This window comes from Phyllopteryx taeniolatus, chromosome 16, assembly GCF_024500385.1.
Source record: "Phyllopteryx taeniolatus isolate TA_2022b chromosome 16, UOR_Ptae_1.2, whole genome shotgun sequence".
NCBI lineage: Eukaryota > Metazoa > Chordata > Actinopteri > Syngnathiformes > Syngnathidae > Phyllopteryx > Phyllopteryx taeniolatus.
The window spans coordinates 6,041,015-6,059,967 of NC_084517.1; the positions used below are offsets into that span (position 1 = coordinate 6,041,015).

The 18,953-nt window shown below is 43.3% G+C and overlaps 1 protein-coding gene across 2 annotated transcripts in view; it reads left to right on the forward strand.

Annotated features, from left to right (window-relative positions):
• Positions 1-10,134: 10,134 nt before the first annotated feature.
• The window catches only part of smg1 (SMG1 nonsense mediated mRNA decay associated PI3K related kinase), a 45,542-nt gene continuing 36,723 nt past the window's right edge, over positions 10,135-18,953 (forward strand). The window contains exons 1-11 of one of the 2 annotated variants that reach the window (XR_009784702.1): positions 10,135-10,372; positions 12,681-12,829; positions 13,024-13,176; positions 13,333-13,469; positions 13,567-13,625; positions 14,083-14,296; positions 14,759-14,884; positions 16,776-16,848; positions 17,062-17,159; positions 17,247-17,420; positions 18,542-18,763. Coding sequence is in view for 1 of the 2 variants with exons in the window: in XM_061748650.1 (XP_061604634.1) it covers positions 10,293-10,372; positions 12,681-12,829; positions 13,024-13,176; positions 13,333-13,469; positions 13,567-13,625; positions 14,083-14,296; positions 14,759-14,884; positions 16,776-16,848; positions 17,062-17,159; positions 17,247-17,420; positions 18,542-18,763 (1,485 nt within the window). In the remaining variant the exon portion in view is untranslated. The remainder of the gene's footprint in view (positions 10,373-12,680; positions 12,830-13,023; positions 13,177-13,332; positions 13,470-13,566; positions 13,626-14,082; positions 14,297-14,758; positions 14,885-16,775; positions 16,849-17,061; positions 17,160-17,246; positions 17,421-18,541; positions 18,764-18,953) is intronic. The other variant, XM_061748650.1, reaches the window with a different exon arrangement.

An 18,953-nucleotide genomic window follows, 5' to 3' on the forward strand; every position in this document is an offset into this window, starting at 1 on the left:
AACCAAGTACTGCATGGTTATACATGTTTCCAGTGTGTTTAAAAGTGGCATGCAGTTTATATATATATATATATATATATACACACACACAGCCTCTCAAATTTGAGGGGTGCTGAGATTCAATTTCGTGATGTTTGAGCACAACTAAAATCGAGCTAGAAACACCGATGACAACATCCACTTTCATTGAACTTCCGCCCACTGGATTCATTTAGATTTTTTTGACGGAAAAAAATGAAACTACTCTCAAGGCTACTACTTGTTGTTATTATTTGACGAGAATTTGAGCGATAATCACAGATGATTTGCTTTCGCGGGCCACATGAAATGACTTGGCGGGCCAGATTTGGCCCCCGTGCCTTGAGTTTGACCCACGTGTCGTGAATGACCTCAGGCCAGCAGCGGTGGGACTTAATGAAGTACGAATGCTTTGTTATTGGACAAAAGAGATTTTTCAAGTGTTGGTGCTTGACTTCGGCGTTGGACAATTTGGGACTTTTACGCTCTATATTTGAAAACAGCGTAGTCAATATCACTGTAAGGCGCTTTTTAGACTTTTTAGACCCATTTCAAGAAGCTTGGATTTTCCACGAAACTTCACATTCACAGTATTACACAGATGTTGCGCTGTTACACATGCACGTTGGTCAAGCTCCCGCACTTTTATTTTCTTTCAATAAATGATCTGCACGCAGACAATAATGTCAGCCTAAAAACCACAAGCTCCTGGCCTTCAAATATTCTCTGCCTAATCTGAAAAAAAACAAAACAAAAGAAAAAAAACACATACAGGTGCGGGTTATTTTCTCATTTGTCATCATTAGCCAATTCAAAACGTTAGCAAAGCTTTGGGTAGATTATAGACTGGTCGCCAGCCAATCACAGGGCACATATAAAAGCATTTCGGAGTCTTCAATGAACCTAACGTTCATGCTTTTGGAATGTGGGAGGAAGCCGGAGAACGTGGGGAAAAAAACAACAACAACAACACACAAAGTAGGAGAGACGAAGGCATCAGAACGTACCGTTGTCCATCAGATCAATTACAAGACAAGTCATCTTAATCTTTGAACATTACCTCGTACGTGTAAGGGAAACTGCATTTAAATGTTTATCATTGTCTGATGGTTACTAAACATTTAAGTGGGTAAACTATGCAAAAAAAGAAGAATTTGAGAAGGGAGGGGGGCAAATACGTTTTCACAGCAATGTAGACGAAGAGATAGAAAGATCAACTCGTCTCCTTTTAAAATCCTGGGCGCACCAATAAAACGATAGCTTAATAAATAAACCCAAATGAATGAAAACATGTCATCCTCCTTGAGCTTGGAGGGAAACAAACAAGCCCACACAGATTATGACAACCTCCTCCGCAAAGGTCAAAATTCCCTTTTATTATTCAACTTTTGGGACAACAAATATTCACATGAAATGTTCAAGTATTTCAGTAGTAGCTTTTAAAGTGCATCATTCATGCAATTCTTCCTGAGATCATATAAAGATGATGGAGACATCTGGTTTGTCACTTTCTACTTCATGTAAAAAAAATAATAATAATTGTTCCGGTAAAGTGTGTTTGGGCAGGCTGCTCAGAGGTACCGAGGCCGTCTCAAATCTGTGGCCGCACGATCGTGCATCCTTTTATGGGCATCCCCTCGGTGAGGACGTGACACCACGGTTCATCACCTTCCCTCCTCTGCTTGTTCTGAATCTGCATTTTCTCTTTCTCTCCGTAATCATCCTTCCTTCCAACCTTCCTCCCTTTCCTTTCGTTTTCTCTCTCGAGTCCAAGATGAGAGCTAAGAGGGAGCTGTAGAGGTTTCTATTTATAGACTGCTACCCGCCCCGCTCAGCCTCCTACCCTCTTCGACACAAAGAGATACACCCACACAGACTCACACAAAGCACCCGCGGAATGGACAAAGCGCACACACACACACACACACACACACACACACTGAAACGGCAAATGAATTCATGCATTCACAGTGTAAATACAGAAGCGCAGTGTGCACACTTGACGTAATACGGGCAGAAAATGTCAAGTGCAAAGCAAAGCCAAATAAAAACCTAGCATACGCTCAATGTAGTGCACATACTATAGCATCAATAATGCAGGGCTTTTCGGAGGAGGAAAGCGAACACTCCCTGTAATGGATAAGGGGGCGAGGGCTTGTGCGCATGTCGGTCTGTGGACTAGATATTACTGATGCTGTGGGCATAAATCTGTTTACAAAGTCACATTGTGGTAGCTTGTCTCCCTTTTGGTGTCAGGAAGCACAAATCATTCCATCTTAATGAACACTTTCAGTTGGGGAACAAGGGTAAAGCGAGAGTATTCTTGCAAGAGATGGGTGAAAACTGGGAGTCATGGTAAAAAAATGCAAACAATGGTGCTTATTAAGGCAAGGCGAGGCAAGTCGAGTATGCAGTATAGCTCTTAACAAAAGAGTCTCAAAGGGCACTTCACAGAGATCGACGACGACATCCCCTGGTCTGAATCACCTATCGGGCAAGGAATGAATCCCAGAAAACCCTTCAGGGACCGAGAAAAAAGAGAGGAGGAAACCTTGAGAAGGGATCCCCCTTCCAGGATGACCGGACATTAATCAGATGATATTATCAACAAATGCTCAAAAAAATGTAAGTTTAAACAACATGAGAGTCCATTTCATTCGATCAAGTGACGCAGATAAATGCCTCCGTTGGCACAGTACTATCCATCTAAAATCACATGGTCAGGTGGACCAGGAGCAAGGTGGCCAGTGTGGGGGTATTTGGATCAAACATTCTAGTCCTAGTCGGGAGTCTTGCTGCAGGCTTTGAACACGAGATACGCGAAGACCAGAAACAAAACATGACAATAATCAAGATGAGATTTAAGAAATGAATAAACTATGGATGGAATTTTAGCAATATTGCCCAGATTAAAAAACAAAAAACGGTTCTGGTAGTGTTCTAAATATGCAGTTGAAGGGAGAGAGTTGGGTCAAATATAACTCCCAGATTTTTGCTGAGTCACTTTGGACAGTGGTACTTTTATCAAAACTCAGAGTGGTGTCCTCAAACAGGTGCTTGTGTCTGGCAAGACCGGTAAACCAGCATTTTATGTTTTTTGTTTTTTTTCAGGATTAAGAAGCAAGAAGTTATAAAACAGTCATTAGTTGAATCTCAATGACAAACGCCTCCAGGTTACAGCAATTGCGTGGCTTAGTTGGATCAAAAGTCATGTGTGGTTGCGTATCATCAGCATAACGGTTCATTTCCTATTTACGCATGATATCTTCAAGTGGCAGCATATGGATAATCAACAATTAAGGTCAGAGTACCAATCCCTGTGGGACTCCGCAGGTAACATTATGATACTCAGAGGTCACACTGGCATGGCATGAATTACAACATGTGTCCTTTCTGAGCGATAAGATCTTAACCAGGACAGTGCTAAGCCTTTCGTACCGATACACGTATCAAGGAAATCTAGTAGTACATGGTTTGACTCTATCAGAGTCAAGTAGTCTACTAACACTAATTTATGAAGTGTCCATGTCCATCGCCAGTAAAAGAGCTTTTGTTTCCCAGCTCAGTCGAGTCATTAGCACTGAATCTGGACGGAAACGATTCAAATTGAAGATTGCTAGAGGGCATGTGATCATTCGTCTGTTGTGCTACCATCCCAAAATTTGGAAATAAAGGGGAGATTTGACACGATTGCTAAGACTCTCAGCGTTGAGGTTGGGTCTTTTGAGTCAGGGTCTAATTCTGGCTGTAAAAGCTGCAGGTACAGTGCCGGAGGAGAGGAATAAGTTAATAATGTTAAGAATGGAGGGTAGAAAGTGGAAAGAGCAAACTTGTTGTCTATTTTACTGCACGAACAAGTTGCATTATAGTGTTATTTTTATGAAAACAAGTTCTAATTATCTGGAGATAATTAGTTTTGGCTAACATGAAAGCGTGTTTGCATTTCAACAAACTATTGCCCCACGCCCGATAGCTCTTAAGTTTAGTAGAACGCCATTTGTGCTCAAGTGTCCTACAGAATTGCGTGATTGCTCGGTTTCTTAGTTTTCATTCTTAATGGTGCTACAGCGTCAAAGTCATGCAAATCCATCCATCCATCCATTTTCTGTACCACTCTATCTTCACAACGGCCGCGGGCGTGCCGGAGCCGATGCCAGCTATCTTCGGGCGAGAGGCGGTGTACACCCTGAACTGGACGCCAGCCAATCGCGGGGCACATGGAAACAAACAACCATTCACACCTACGGGCAATTTAGAGTCCTCAATCAACCTGCCACGCATGTTTTGGGGATGTGGGAGGAAACCGGAGTGCCCGGAGAAAACCCACCCAGGCACGGGGAGAACATGCAAACTCCACACGGACGAGGTCGGGATTTGGACCACGGTCCTCAGAACTGTGAGGCACATGTGCTAACTGGTCGCCCACCGTGGCGCCTGGTTTTGGAAATCAAAAATGTAAACATCAGTAATAAACAAGGTCGTTAGGACCAGGTGGTAATGTATAGATCCTTCTCAAAAATTCATCATTTTCCATTCATGGTTAGAACTCTATGTCTGTAGATGGCTCTCCTGGCGTATATTATGTATGTACAGAATGTATTTTATGTTGCATTACGACAGCAATGTGACCTTGTTTGAACGTGCGCTGACCCTTTGACCATTGGCCGTCGACAATGCAAATGTCACCTTTGATTTGCACGCCGCACGCTAAATGCTCCGGGTCAGACGTCTCAGCCCAAGCCACGACAGGAGACTCGTTCTGGTCTCGGTTTGCATCTCATGGCAGCGGCAGCGACATCACGCTGGAAATGGAGACGACGTCCGAGTGCTTAAAGCAGTCGGTAGAACACGAAAAGATGAGGACTGTCTTGTTATATCGCGATCCCGCTACTGCTCACTGCCATGCAAAACACTGAATTTGAATTATGATGCAAACTGTGAATGAATGAAAACAGATACACTAGCACATGTGCACCCACAGGAGGAGCAGGCACTGCGGTGAAGATGACTCAGCCACTAGGGTTGCCATGGAAACACGCCATCTTTGCAATCAGACTCTAAGTAACTGTGCCGTTGCTGAGGACTGAAATTGTGCATGTGAATACCATTCGGTCCACTGATAACGCCCAAAGAGATGGTTCTTTCAGCAATTGTCACAAAACATAGTTCAAATTGGAATGTTGTCGACGTCTTTTGGAACACTTTTAACAAAACTCATTTGACGTTACAATACAAAGAGAGTTTGCAATAAAAGAACTACTTGAATGTCAATAGGACCTTGTACAGTACGGTATTGTGATTGACTGTTCACTGGTGAAAACGTTGTTTGCTGTGAAGCGTCCCTGACATGCGTGACAATCACCTCCCGACGATATTTATTATTCCTCCAGTGGACAGTAAGATCATGCGATGCAACGAGTGAGACACTTTGCCTGCCCTTCATTGACGAGCAAACAAAGGCAAGAGGAAAAACACAAAATACATGTTTTAGACTGCGCACTGCATCTCATTTTTGAACACAGATATCATAATACTGTATGTCCACGTTTTCATTGTGATTGATGTTAGAAAACATTGCAAGGTCTGTTAGTGGTTTATGGCGAGCCCGTGCATTCAAAGGAACAGGAATTATTTCATTAGCATTATGAAACAAATGAAAATAATACAATTGTTACAGTATCATGTTATTTATATATGTACGTTAAAGACAAACGGGAATGAACAGAATAAAAAGAATCATTTTGTGTGAGTATGGGCAGGCCAGCCTTGCAGAAGTCATATCAATAACCAGTTTGCTCTTTGTTGATCCAAAACAAAGTGTGGAAAACCTTTGCCTTTGCAATTCGCATTGACACTGTCAGAGGTAATCATTGAACATATTTATTATTGGTGGTGTAGTTTGAAGTGGCGCAGAACATATGGAGAGCTACATCTAATTCTTTACCTTTCACTAGGTGAGACAAAAGAACTGAATGAGATATGCATTATACCTCGAGTGCGGTTTCAATTTCGATTCACAGACTACGATTACAATGTGCGAAGTCAAAGACAATAAACCTAACCTGTAGTTTTCCCAAACCCCTTGAATCGGACATGGCTACATACTAAAGAAGCGCCTGTTTTTCTTGCGCATTCTTTTGCCTTCATCCACCTTGCTCCCCAGCCCTCTTTCCATTCATCGTTTTCAAGCCCTTCATTGTGCTATGCTACTAAGATAAGCTAACAGAGCGACTTAACCCACCCACTGCAAGCTTGTTCTCCACACAGCGATCTGTGTGTTTGGACGGATTGACGTCAGGGCTGACGCACGGCAGCCTGGGACGTCCGGCGCCATCAAAGGCCTGGATCCCAGGCCTTCAACAGAGGTATTATGGGCCAGCAGAGGGAGAGATACACAAAAGGACTAGGATGAGAGGGGAGGAATGGGGAGTTTTTGAATGAACCTCACAATATCATGCAGATATTGTTTGCTCTGTGAGAATTACAGAGCACGGTCAACCCTCGCTATTTGTGCTTGTTAGTGACCGACGCAAATAACCCAAATGTGTTTATCGTTGCATATATCAACACGTGAATACACTCCAAACTGATGATCCCAACACACTTTAACATCATTTTCAACTCATCGTACACGACCCCCAAAAATAAATTGCTTAGAGATTACTTGATTTCGAAAATATGCAGGCGTGGACTTGTTGTACCAATTGCTACTTTCCTGTGAGCAGTTTGATGACGTTTTTGACTCAGTATCTCATAGATACCCTCGTTTCTTAAATAATTACTGTATGTGCTCTTTTTTTGTAGACAGTGCAACTGCGGTCGAGCGTAAAAAATGGCATATAATAATAATCATCATCATCATCATAATCATAATCATAATCATAATGATGCATTCCACGTATATAGCGCTTTTGTAGGCACTCAAAGACGCTTTACAATTTCATGCAATATTCATTCACTCCTCAGTCACATGTGCTGGTGGTAAACTGCTTGTGGAGCCACAGCTGCCCTGAGGCAGTCTGGCGGAAGGAAGCGTGGCTGCCATTCTGCCCCGAACATTCGAGCACATTCATTCGTGAATGTGAATCTTGATTTTCGTACAAGTGCAAGGTTTGTTTGATAATTTGGCAGACTGGTCTGTGCTTACCTGGAGATGCGCCTGGCAGAGTGAGAATTTGATGTCAGAAAGTCCATCTAACCTTACAGCTGTTGGAACATCTGGTCTAAACGCGATTTTGGTGAATCTGACCAGGGGCATTGCAGGCAGACAGATATGCGAGCTCCTGACAGAATCATTGTAGAACTCAATTCTTTGAACACATTATTATTATTATTTTTATTATATTTTGGAAAACATCCCACGTAATCACAGCTCTGATGGGAGCACACAAACGATTGTTGGTGGGGCTAGACGAAGACTGGACGAAGACGTCTGCGGACATATTCACGTCACCGGTGGTTTTCAACAGCTCATTCTGTATTTAATAAGAGTACCCGCTAATGTTGTATGTTGACACACCAGACAATGCACGGAGCGCTGTGATTATGCAAGGTGCGTCCCCATTTGACAGGATTCCGCCGCATTTAAAGGGAATAAGAGGAACCACTTTGATTGGAGGTGAATAAAGTCGGCTGTGGACGGCTACATTTTTACATACGCCGGCTAAATTCAATCATGAAAACGCGGTCTAACGCCTCCGAGCAGAGTTATGCCACGCACCACGCGTGGATTAAGATGGACATGAAAATGAATTTGAACTGTAATTGTGCATATGCTTTGTTATTTACTTATATGACTTTACCTCAGTCCTCTGCACTACCATTGCTCCTAGCAATTCATGTATTTTGTACTTTTCTATTTATCACCACACGATTTCAGGCATTACAGGCAAACTTTATATTTTTCCTTGCACAATTTTAGTTTTGTATATTATGTAAAGTGATTTCGAGTACTTTGAAAAAGGCTATATTATAAATAAATTCATGATTATTGTTATTATTATTATAATACAAACGTTTAAAACCTTTGTCTTTCAATTTCTATTTATAATAACCTCTTTCGTCAGATGTTTTCTGTATTTCCAAATTGTTGAAGATGCAGCATAGACTACAAAAGAAGCTCTTACGACCAGTGGTTTCGACACATTTGATGCGGTTGGGTTCCCTCTGGTGGTCAAAATGTAAAGTACAATATTGCCTCAGGATTTTGTGTCGCTTTACAGTCAATAGGATTAAATGCGTCGTATACAGCACAAGGCACAGACGGAAAAGACACAAATCATGGTTTTCCAATTGATAGCACGAAAGAAGAAGAAGAATGTCTCAATATCCATGGGCATCAGTAGCCCAATTACGAACCGTGTTGTGTGACTGCTGGGATTCGAACATTACCAATGGAGTCGCCATTGCTCAGCAGATTAGAACTGAAAGAGCAACAAGTGCAGCTCGTTTAGGATACATTTTTGCTTCTTACATTTGGTCTATGGACATTTTCTGCAAGACGAAGAAGAAAATTGATAACAAATACACGTTATTTATAATATACTGTATATGTAATTTTAAATGTGTAATTAAAACATTTGTTTTCTTTTTTTTACATCAGAAGTATAAAGAATAGAGTGAATAGAATAGTGGTGCCCTTGGATTTACTTGAGCAGGGGTTTTGGGGTCTTGCTTCCAACAATGACTCAATTGTGCAAGGGGGTGTGGTGAGAAATCATTTTGGAGATTGAGGTTTTCTCTTTATTCCATGACATCATTTGTCATTTCAATTGGTGTCCAATGAACTATTTCCCGTTTTTTTCTTTTTCTGTGGTCTGTATTCTCTCTCTGAGAGAGAAATAATGATGGTGTACTTTGCACGTACTCGGACCCCAATCCTCCTGACTCCAGGCCTGCAGTGCGGGCCTCTGGGGGGCTGGGCTTGTTCGTCCTCCGCCTCCTCGAAAGTGGGGTCGCGCCTATGTTGCCCTTCTAGGGCGAACCGGTTTCGGATCTGCTCACATAGTCCCGGGATGTCGGGGAGGTGCCCGCTGGCCTCATTCCTGGGGCCCTGACATGGCCTCTGGGTCGGGTGCTCCCCGGGCCTGTGGTGGGTGCCGGCGCTTCCCGTGGTGGGCACGCTCGCGTCCTGTGCTTTGGCTGGGCACTGGGTGCCAGTTGGTGGTGCCGTGGGCCTGATCGATTTAGCTGTGGGGAAGGGTGCAGCAAATTTCTTTTACTCTCACTGTCTATGTTCTGCATATAGGGCACTTGGACCTTCTCAGTGAGGGTCTCCAGGGGGGCCGGGCATGATTATGCCAACGTCGAACCGGGTCTTAGCACATTAGTGCTGGCCTTTGGTCCGGTTGCTCCACTGCTCTGCCCGGCGTGGGCGTGACACATCGGTGGCGCTGAGAGACCGCCCTGGGTCTCGGGGCATGGGTGATGTCCACTTGACCGCATCCACCACAGGATGGGTGCACTGGCTATATAAGACGATTGCCACATTAAGTATACTCCACCACACATTAGTCGCACTACCTTGCTGACTACACTTGCCCTGCCCTACTCTGTCCTTTTCTGTCCTCCCTCTTGATTAGTTGTTGCATCCGTTCCTCACAAGGTGCCCCCCCCCCCCCCCAGTTCACAAATAAGAACGCGACTCCTTTGTAATGTCATTTCTGGTCATATAGCTAGCTATTTTTCTTCTGCGGTTTGTACCCCTTTTCCCCGTGTCTGTCCTCTCAAACTCCTTTCTGTCCGGCTGCATTTTCAGTAAACATAACAATATCAACAACAACAACTCTCCTACTGCACAGCAAAACTCTTAGAACATAAAAAAGGCCTACAGATCCAACAGATTTCTGATTCTGAATAGTCCAAATGTATTTGTTTTTATTGATTCTTTACAATTGTTGTTATTGATAGCTTATTAGTCCACGAATATACTGGTCCAGTCCAATTGAGTTGAATGCAGCCCTTGAACTAAAATGAGTTTGACATTGACACCCCTGCTTTACAGCACACATTTTCAGGAGAACCAGATTCACCAATACAGTATAGTGTGTTGAGTACACTGTAGTTCAAGCCAGCAGTCGATAGGAGGCGCTAACGAAAAAGAAGCGTGATTGGGCTGCGTCTTCCAGCACGAAGAAGGCTAACCAAACACACAACCTCAAGCTAACTGTAACAACGAGTTGCGATACTTGACATTATCAGAAAGTGAAACATAAGCCCGAAGTATTCGGTAAACGTTACCGCTGCAAGCGGGCCATGCAGCTCCCCAGAAGGTAATGAGCCGGAAAGCCTCGAGGTCTCGGCTCAGCGGTGCCCACAAACTGCAGCAGCCACACCGGAATGACTGGCAGCCCAGGTTGGTGCTCTGTTTCGGGGATGACTGATGAAAAGAAAACGCTGTGTTTTCGGGCCTATGCTCAGCTTCCTCGTGAATTTGTCACCGCGTGGAAGGGAACTTGTTGTTTCGCCCCTAGTCGTTAAATCAAATAAACACCTATACGTGGCCTAGCAAAACTACGTGGTCACTAGCCGAGTCTTGTCTAGTTGTAGGTTGCGTGCAGGATTGACTTGGCGACATGACGCTAACGTTAGCATGGGATTATTCGTAATGTGGTGTCAAATCATGCTCATTTGTAGCAGTTGTGGTTGGACGTCTGGCCGTAAACCGCGCGCTAACGTGTCACAAATTCGGACATACAGTTGCCTTTGCTTGGTGCTGGCTGGCGGTGTGTGTTCATTTACATTATACGCGTTTATGGAGTTCTTACAAGAATAATACACTTTCTCAATATGTTGTCTCATCTGATGTTTTGATGAAGGCAAATCATCCTGGCTAGTGGGTCTAAAATCACCCCAAGATTCAACTAGGTTCGTTTTGGGAGGCCGAAGAATGCATTTTCAGCATTTTCGTTTCCACGAAAGCTCGCCCTGACTCATCGCTCCCCTCGGAAAGCGTCCACTTTAATTACATCCGCTCCCGCTTTAAAGTTTAGTTTTAATTTGTAGCCGCGATGATGATGACGATGATGTCCGGTTGATGAGCACGAGGTGTCCCCAGTCCATTTTGAACTACGACCATGCGGGAAACAACAGTCGAGTGACGGCGCCGCTGCTTAATATTCTCACTGTGCGATTTGCAACTGCTTACATTTGGACAACTTCCCCAATTTTGTAAAGTTTAGTAACTTCTTCTTGGGGAGGTTATATACACTTTAAAAAAAAAAAAAAAATTCATACTATGCATTACATTGTAAGGCATGGGGTGCCAAATGTTTTGAGTTAATTGTCATCAATTACAGTATCAACTTGAACAACTGCCAGTTAAATGAGCTAAGACACGTGTGTCAAACTCAAGGCCCGGGGGCCAGATCCGGCCCGCCACGTCCGTTTATGTGGCCCGCGAAAGCAAATCATTTGCTTGAAACGCCATGATTCTTGCTAAAATCTGTACCAAAAAAATAAATTGTCATATGTAAAAAATAATAATGTTGTGATCCTGCAACCATGTTTTTGGTACCAACACCCTTTTTACAATACAGTAACTTGAATAAAGTATTACCCTTGACTTTTTATTGTTGTCTATGTAATAATATAAGGAGGTGAACATTTATATTTCACAATCATAACGGGCCTCTGAGAGAAACCGTAATTACCATGTGGCCCGCGGCAAAAATGAGTTTGACACCCCTGAGCTAAGATACAGTAATTAACACAATAACATGTTGGCTACTGTATTTCATTTAAAACGCATTCAGAAGCCAGATTTTGTAAACCTTGAACCTTCAACTCAAGTGTATTATTTGTCCTTCAGTTTGTTTGCAGTATTATGACAAATATAGTGCACTCTATACATGTATTTAGCAACGAGCATGGAATTGCAACATTGTTGCACCAGCATTGCTACCAAATTGGCTATAGACTACATATTTTACGTACTGATTTCTAATTTATCGTCGTCATAGGCTGTTTCGTACTCTTTGTAGACTGGGAGCCAGATCCATTCCACACATCCACACACAGATGTAATTGTGGATATTAGTCCACTGCGGAGGTTCCGCCTGTGTGCGCTCGGGGCCTGCTTTGGATAAAAAAAACAACAAAAAAAACCCAGAAAAAACACTTCCGCCGCTTCTGCTGTTGAGAAGTAACCGTAATTTTACTCCGTTAATATGATCTAAATGTCGCTGGCAACTTTTATTGATCCATTATTATCAACTATTTTATGTATTGTAGTATTTGTCTGGCACTGTCTGCCCAAACGTGGATATTTCAGCTCACTTATAACCCTAGAAAACACTGTGCAGTAAATTGTCACCTTTTTCATGCCTTTGGTGTTTGCATGTCTGATAATTTGCACTAAATTGATCATCCCAAAAACAAATCTGACACACTGAATTGGGCCACAGCGAAGCATTAATGTACTCCAAATATGAACTCCTTTGTTTTACGCCCACCAGAAAAAGGTTTACACGGCAGTGTGTTGTTCAGAGCATTTCATGTCTGAGTACTTTTCACTCTGCGTGATCATGGCAACTGTATTATAAACAAAAAGCAAAGCTTCCGTTTTTTTTTTGTTTTTTTTTTTAACCATTTTGATGCATCCTAAATTGATCAAACTCAGCATTTATACCTTTTTTTTGGTCTGCATTTGTCCTATTTTCCAGAGTTGATAGTGTGTCATTCATCGAGGACGGAGTGAGGTCCAGAGAGCTCGGTTCGGCAGCATTTCCTGACACATTGCCCTTCAGCTTGGCTGAGCAGCCTGTGGTGCCCAGCGATGCCTATGCTGCTGCAGATGCACTTCTGGAAGAGGGTGCGGCCTCTGCACTTTTAATGCTCAAACCAACTAATCTTTCGTCCCGACTTGAAGAGATAAACGCCGTCATCTATTAGTCAAAAGAAGATCCTAATTAGATATGTGCCATTGAGAAAAGAAAAAAGTGCTTTTTATGGGAACAGTATCCACGTAAAATGTTGCTTTAATACAGCATATGTTACATCCCTCAGGTGGATATGAAGCTGGTCAAGGTGTCTGTGATACTACTTTTGGTTGGAAGTCGCTGGGGCAAGAGTTGAGGCCAAATGACGTGACGGCGGATTTAAACTCTTTTCAGCATGGAAACCGTGCTTTAGCTTCAAAGGACATGAGGAAATCGCAGGGTGAGACTCACTAAGAAGTGAATTCCATTCCAATATTCAGTGGTGTCATCCTGATTTATCTTTTGAAGGCTGCTCTGCCATGGTCAAAAACGTATATTGCAAATCACTCACAACAGTCTTAATAGTTAAGTGTTTAATGTCAATGTGCTATTGTAGACAGAGGGATGGCTCACTCCGATGAGTCTCGGTTGGCCAACCTCCTGCGCCGAGTCTCAAGGGAGGATGATCGTGATCGACGGTTGACCACCCTCAAGCAGTTAAAGGAATTCTTCAGTCACAATGAGAACAAAGTGGTTAGTAATAACATCACCCTTACCTTGAAAAAGGGAAAGAAATAAGCAAGTTTGACTTGCTAACTGGGTAAATGTATATGTCTATATTTTGCTTCAGAACTTGGTCAAACAGTTGGAAACCATCCTCAGCACCTTGAATGATATTTTGAATGAGAGGTAAGATGAACTGTGAACCCGTGATAGTCACCAGATTATACAGGTAATAATGTTATTTTGTCATCTTGCACATGCATTCATTTTTAACATGTTTTCATAGGTTTTTATTTCCTAAAATAAATCGGCTGGGTTTGACTTACTAGACCTTTAGGAAATGGGGGTCCCAGGTTGTGGACAGTTGAGAGAACCCCCAGCTCTCATGGAAGTGAACGTTGTGGATATGCATCCATTCCCCCGCCAATATTTACCTCAACTTTATTTGTAGAGAACTTTTACAAAAGCCGCAACTGTAACAACAACAAATGTTGTTGATCAAAACAAAATGCAGTTTTACTGACAATGAGTACACTTGATTACCTCAAGCCTCCTTGTGTAGTGCAGTGCAGTATTTTTAAACAAAATAAATCAGAAGCCTGCTCCTAACATACAGGCTTCCCTGTGTTGTTGATGGTTATAGTAGTAAGCTGCTCTGGGAGTTGCGTCAGGATGCAGCAGCCTGCTTGGGTCTGCTCTGCACTGTGCTCAGCTATGAGGCAGAGCGCATCTTCAAGTGGATTTTCCTCAAGTTTGCTTCAAGCAATCGTGACGAGGTGAAGCTGTTGTACCTGTTAGCAACACAGCGTGCTTTGGAGGCCGCGGGGGAGAGAAAGACCTTCACTCAAGTCATGCAGGTAACCAGAGGCACAGATCTCACCTGCGTTCAACAGGTACTTCTCTTTACATTGTGGGGACAGTTTCTTGCTGAAAAGCATGACACCATGATGTGATTGAGTAATTTATTTATTTTTTTTACAAAATACCACAATCAATATTGGAGCCTTTTTTTATTTGTTGTCAATCTGCATTCATTCATTCTGTAAAGTGTACAGTGGACCCCCGCTATTCGCAAGGCCAGAGGATTATTGACGACCATTATAATTGCATCGTTAAAAAAGTAAAATAAAATAAATTAAAAAATTACCCCACCCAAAATTATTGAATAAGTGGAATTAAACCACAAATAAGCGTTTTTGGGGTTGCTTCCCCATTGAAAAGAAAAATGGAAAAAATGAAAGGAGAGGGGGAGAATTTGCGGGGGTCCACGATATATATTTTTGTAGCTAATATTAACTGGGCTGTTTTGTGTGTTATAGCTGGTGATGAGCAATCTCCAGTCAATCTTGGAGAATGTGGACACTCCAGAGCTGCTTTGTCAAAGTGTGAAGTGTATTCTTCAGGTGGCTCGCTGCTACCCACACGTCTTCAGCACCAATTTCAGGGTGAGAGTGTTGGCTGGGGTAGGATGTTGTTGCATATGGTTGGGATATACATTAATAATTAGACTTTACACCGATCTGGTCAGCTCGATCGGTATCGGCCGATAATTAGCATTTTATGCCGATGGACTTTAATGTCATAATTTGCCGATCCGATCAATGACATCCTTGATTGGCTCCGCAAAAGACATTCACGCCACGTTGCCATTGTGTACGGTATACTTGAATCCAAAAATGAGTTTGTTTTTAGCCCTTTCGCGTGTCTTTTGACGTAGAACTGTAAATATCTGACTGTCGGCGGTGTGGGACAGACTAAACGTCTGAGACAGACAGCACGTAATGCCTGGATCAGACTACAAGACAAATTTTGTCAGACTACGGCAATAACATATTGTATTTCGATACCACCGCAGCCAGTCTTTTACGATCACTGGGATTTATCTGCCCCTCCGAGAGCCGTCACCTTCTCATGGTGGAGGGGTTTGTGTGTCCCAATGATCCTAGAAGCTACATTGTCTGGGGCTTCATGTCCCTGGTAGGGTCACCCATGGCAAACAGGTCCTAGGCGAGGGACCAGGCAAAGCATCCTTCTGCTGGGGGATTCAATACTCAGGTGGGCAATGACAGTGAGACCCGGAAGGGCGTGATTGGGAGGGACGGCCGGGTGGTGTTCTGTTATTGGATTTGCTCACCATGAATTGTCCATAACGAACACCATGTTCAAGCATAAGGGTGTCCACACGTGCACTTGGCACCAGGGCACCCTAGGTCGCAGTTCGATGATCAACTTTGTGGTTGTGTCGTCGGACTTGCGGCTGCATGTCTTGGACACTGGGGTGAAGAGGGGTCGCAGCTGTCAAACCGATCACCACCTGGTGATGAGTTGGCTCCGATGGTGGGAGAAGATGCCGGTTAGAACTGGCAGGCCCAAACGTATTGTGAGGGTCTGCTGGGAACGTCTGGCAGAATCCCATGTCAGAAGGAGTTTCAACTCCCACCTCCGACAGAACTTCACCCACATCCCAGGGGAGGCGGGGACATTGAGTCAGAACGGACCATGTTCCGCGCCTCCATTGCCGAGGCGGCCAGCCAGAGCTGTGGCCGTAAGGTGGTCTGTGCCTGTCGTGGTGGCAATCCCCGAACCCGTATGTGGACAGCAGTGGTGAGGGATGCCGTCAAGCTGAAGAATGAGTTCCATCGGCACTCCTGAGGCAGCTGGTACCGGCTGGCCAAGTGGAATGCAGCTACGGTGGTCGCTGAAGCAAGAAACCCGGATATGGGAGGAGTTCGGTGAGGCCATGGAGAACGATTTCCGGTCGTCTTTGAGGAAATTCTGGTCCACTATCTGGCATCTCAGGATGGGGAAGCAGTGCATCATCAACACTGTGTAGAGTGAGGATGGGGCACTGCTGACCTCGACTCGGGACGTCGTGAGCCGGTGGGGAAAATACTTCGAGAACCTCCTGTGGGTCGTGACCAAAAGAACAAGATCCCGGATACAGGTGGCCGAAATGAGTTTCCTCCGCAGGGTGTCCATTATTTCTGTCATGCTGTAATGTTGGTTTGTTCTGACTGAAAACTTAAACTTATGTCCGTTGCCAATCCTTGAATGCCCCCTGGATGTTATTGTTTTTCCTTTTGTCTAAAATGCTAGAGAATACTTTTGAAGATACTCAGTATACAGTAAATGAACAAGTCATTTAAAGAGACACATTGCTCCATCTTGTGATAGGATCGGTGATCGGTTATGTTTTTTTAAAAACTCTGTGAACGGTGATCGGCCCCAAAACTCCTGATCGTGTGAAGCCTATTAATAATCATTTCTCATAATGTGCAATAGCATGAACGTTATACCAACATGGTGACTCTTGCCTCCACCTCTTATTTTCAATAGGACACAGTGGATATCTTGGTGGGCTGGCACATTGATCATACTCAGCAGCACTCACTCACTCAGCAGGTGTCAGGTCAGTAACAATACTGTTTTTGAAGGGAGAAGTGTTTATGTTCCTTAAAAACATACCTGTCCCCAATTAAGTTTAGACTAGAGGTATGTGGATACAAGATTTGGATCAAGCATGAAATGTGACGTATTCGTTGTACGAGTATAATGACATAGAGTAATATAACTTCCCAGCCTTTTTTTTGTTATTTTTTAATATATTTTTTTACACTTAAAGCCTGGCTACAGAGTCTGGAGCAATTCTGGGTGGCAGATTTGACTTTTTCCACCACTCTGCTGGGACAGTTCTTGGAGGATATGGAAGCATATGCAGAGGTAAAGCTTGCTTGCATGTGCTTGTGTGTGTGTGTGTGTGTTAAAATGTTTAATCCATCTGACATACTGCCTTGGTTTTGCTTTTAGGATCTGAGCCATGTTGCGTCAGGTGAGGTGCCGGATGAAGACATCCCACCTCCTGCAGTGTCTCTACCAAAACTGGCAGCTCTTCTGAGGGTGTTCAGTACAGTAGTTCGTAGTATCGGCGAGCTTTTCAGCCCCATCAGAGGACCACCCATCACTGAAGTCTATGTCACTGATGTAAGAGCAGCAAACATTGAAACATTTTTGGGCTGGGCTGTGTGTGTGTGTGTGTGTGTGATAAAATATATGTGGAATTATTGATGTAGGCTACCAAGTCAGTGGGGAGGATGAAAATACGATTGCGTCACATGGTGGGGAGTTCTTGCCATGCATTATGTAAATATCCATAACTAGATATTTCATTGTTGAAATCAGAAGATGCTAGTACAACATGTCATCAGAGAAATCCGGAGAGGAACTAGTTGAAAGTAAATAAAAATTTCAAAAAAAACAAAAGTATTTCCTAATAAATGTGTTAAGATTTACAGTACTGTAGAACAGTGCACGAAGTTTACCGATTCCCAATTGCCTAGAGCAACTCAAAAGCAGTCATGGGCAAGCTAGCAAAACACACAACATTCCCGCGAAAGCAAATCGAAATTGCTAATTGTGTTCTGGTGCAATAAAATTGTGATATTTGCAAGCATTTTTTGTTACCAGTTCCCCTTTGAAAAGATATGTAATAGTTGAAAAACATGTTCTTATAGGATTCTGATTTCAAAACTGGTTATGCCGGGTTCCCTCTCGTCATTGTCTGAGCCAGTCTCGTTGCCGGGTGGCTGTTCAGCAATGATGCCGGCTTTTGCGATACCATAGCCTAGGCATCCACAATCCATTCACATATGGTGGCGTAACTCACCTGGTGCTGTCTCCCAGTCTTAGTAAAGCTGTGTTTGCCGTCTCTCATCCATTGAAGCCACGCTGTTGTAACACGTGCAGAACGTGGAAATAAGCAGGGGCGTCCATAAAAAAAGACGTCGCTTGGATGGCAGCATATGTTTCTCCAAAACATTGTACTATGAGATTAATGCCGTGATAAAACAGAACCGTAAGAAATACCAAACATTCAAGTGCACTTGAATGAAGAGGACAAGCTCAAGTTTGACACTGGTAAGCAAAAATGTTCGGGCACTTGCCCTTTAAAAAGTTCACTTCAAGCCCTGGTAGAATATCTAATCGTGGCCCATGAACTCACTCCCACACACTGGGTGATGATCTGTATTTCAGAATGTATGTGAGAAGTATCCATTTCCATCATTTAACATTTAAACCATTTAGCTTTCCTCTACTTTTTTCAGATTCTTAACCGGGTTCTGGCATGTGTGACCACAGCCAAGCAGGTCCAGTTCTCTGAGGCAGTTCTAACTGCAGGGAATGAGTGTGTGGGTGTGTTGCTGGCCAGCATGGAGCCCTGTGGACAACTAATGGAGACAGTCTTAGCCTATGGCTTGGACCAGTTGGACTGCTGCCGTGCTTGTGGTTCAGACTACAACCTAGCAGCACTCAGCCTTCTCACTCTGGTATGACCACATTGGACCCTTTGCTGTTTGTGAAATAAAAAAATAAAGACCTACGGTATTGGCTGACGCTGCACAACATAATGATTAATACAAATCTTAGACCAATCAAGTTTCAAATGAACAAAAATAAATCTTGATCCAATATGTTAATTGATGTATCATCATGCCCATCATTACTTTTAATGACAGC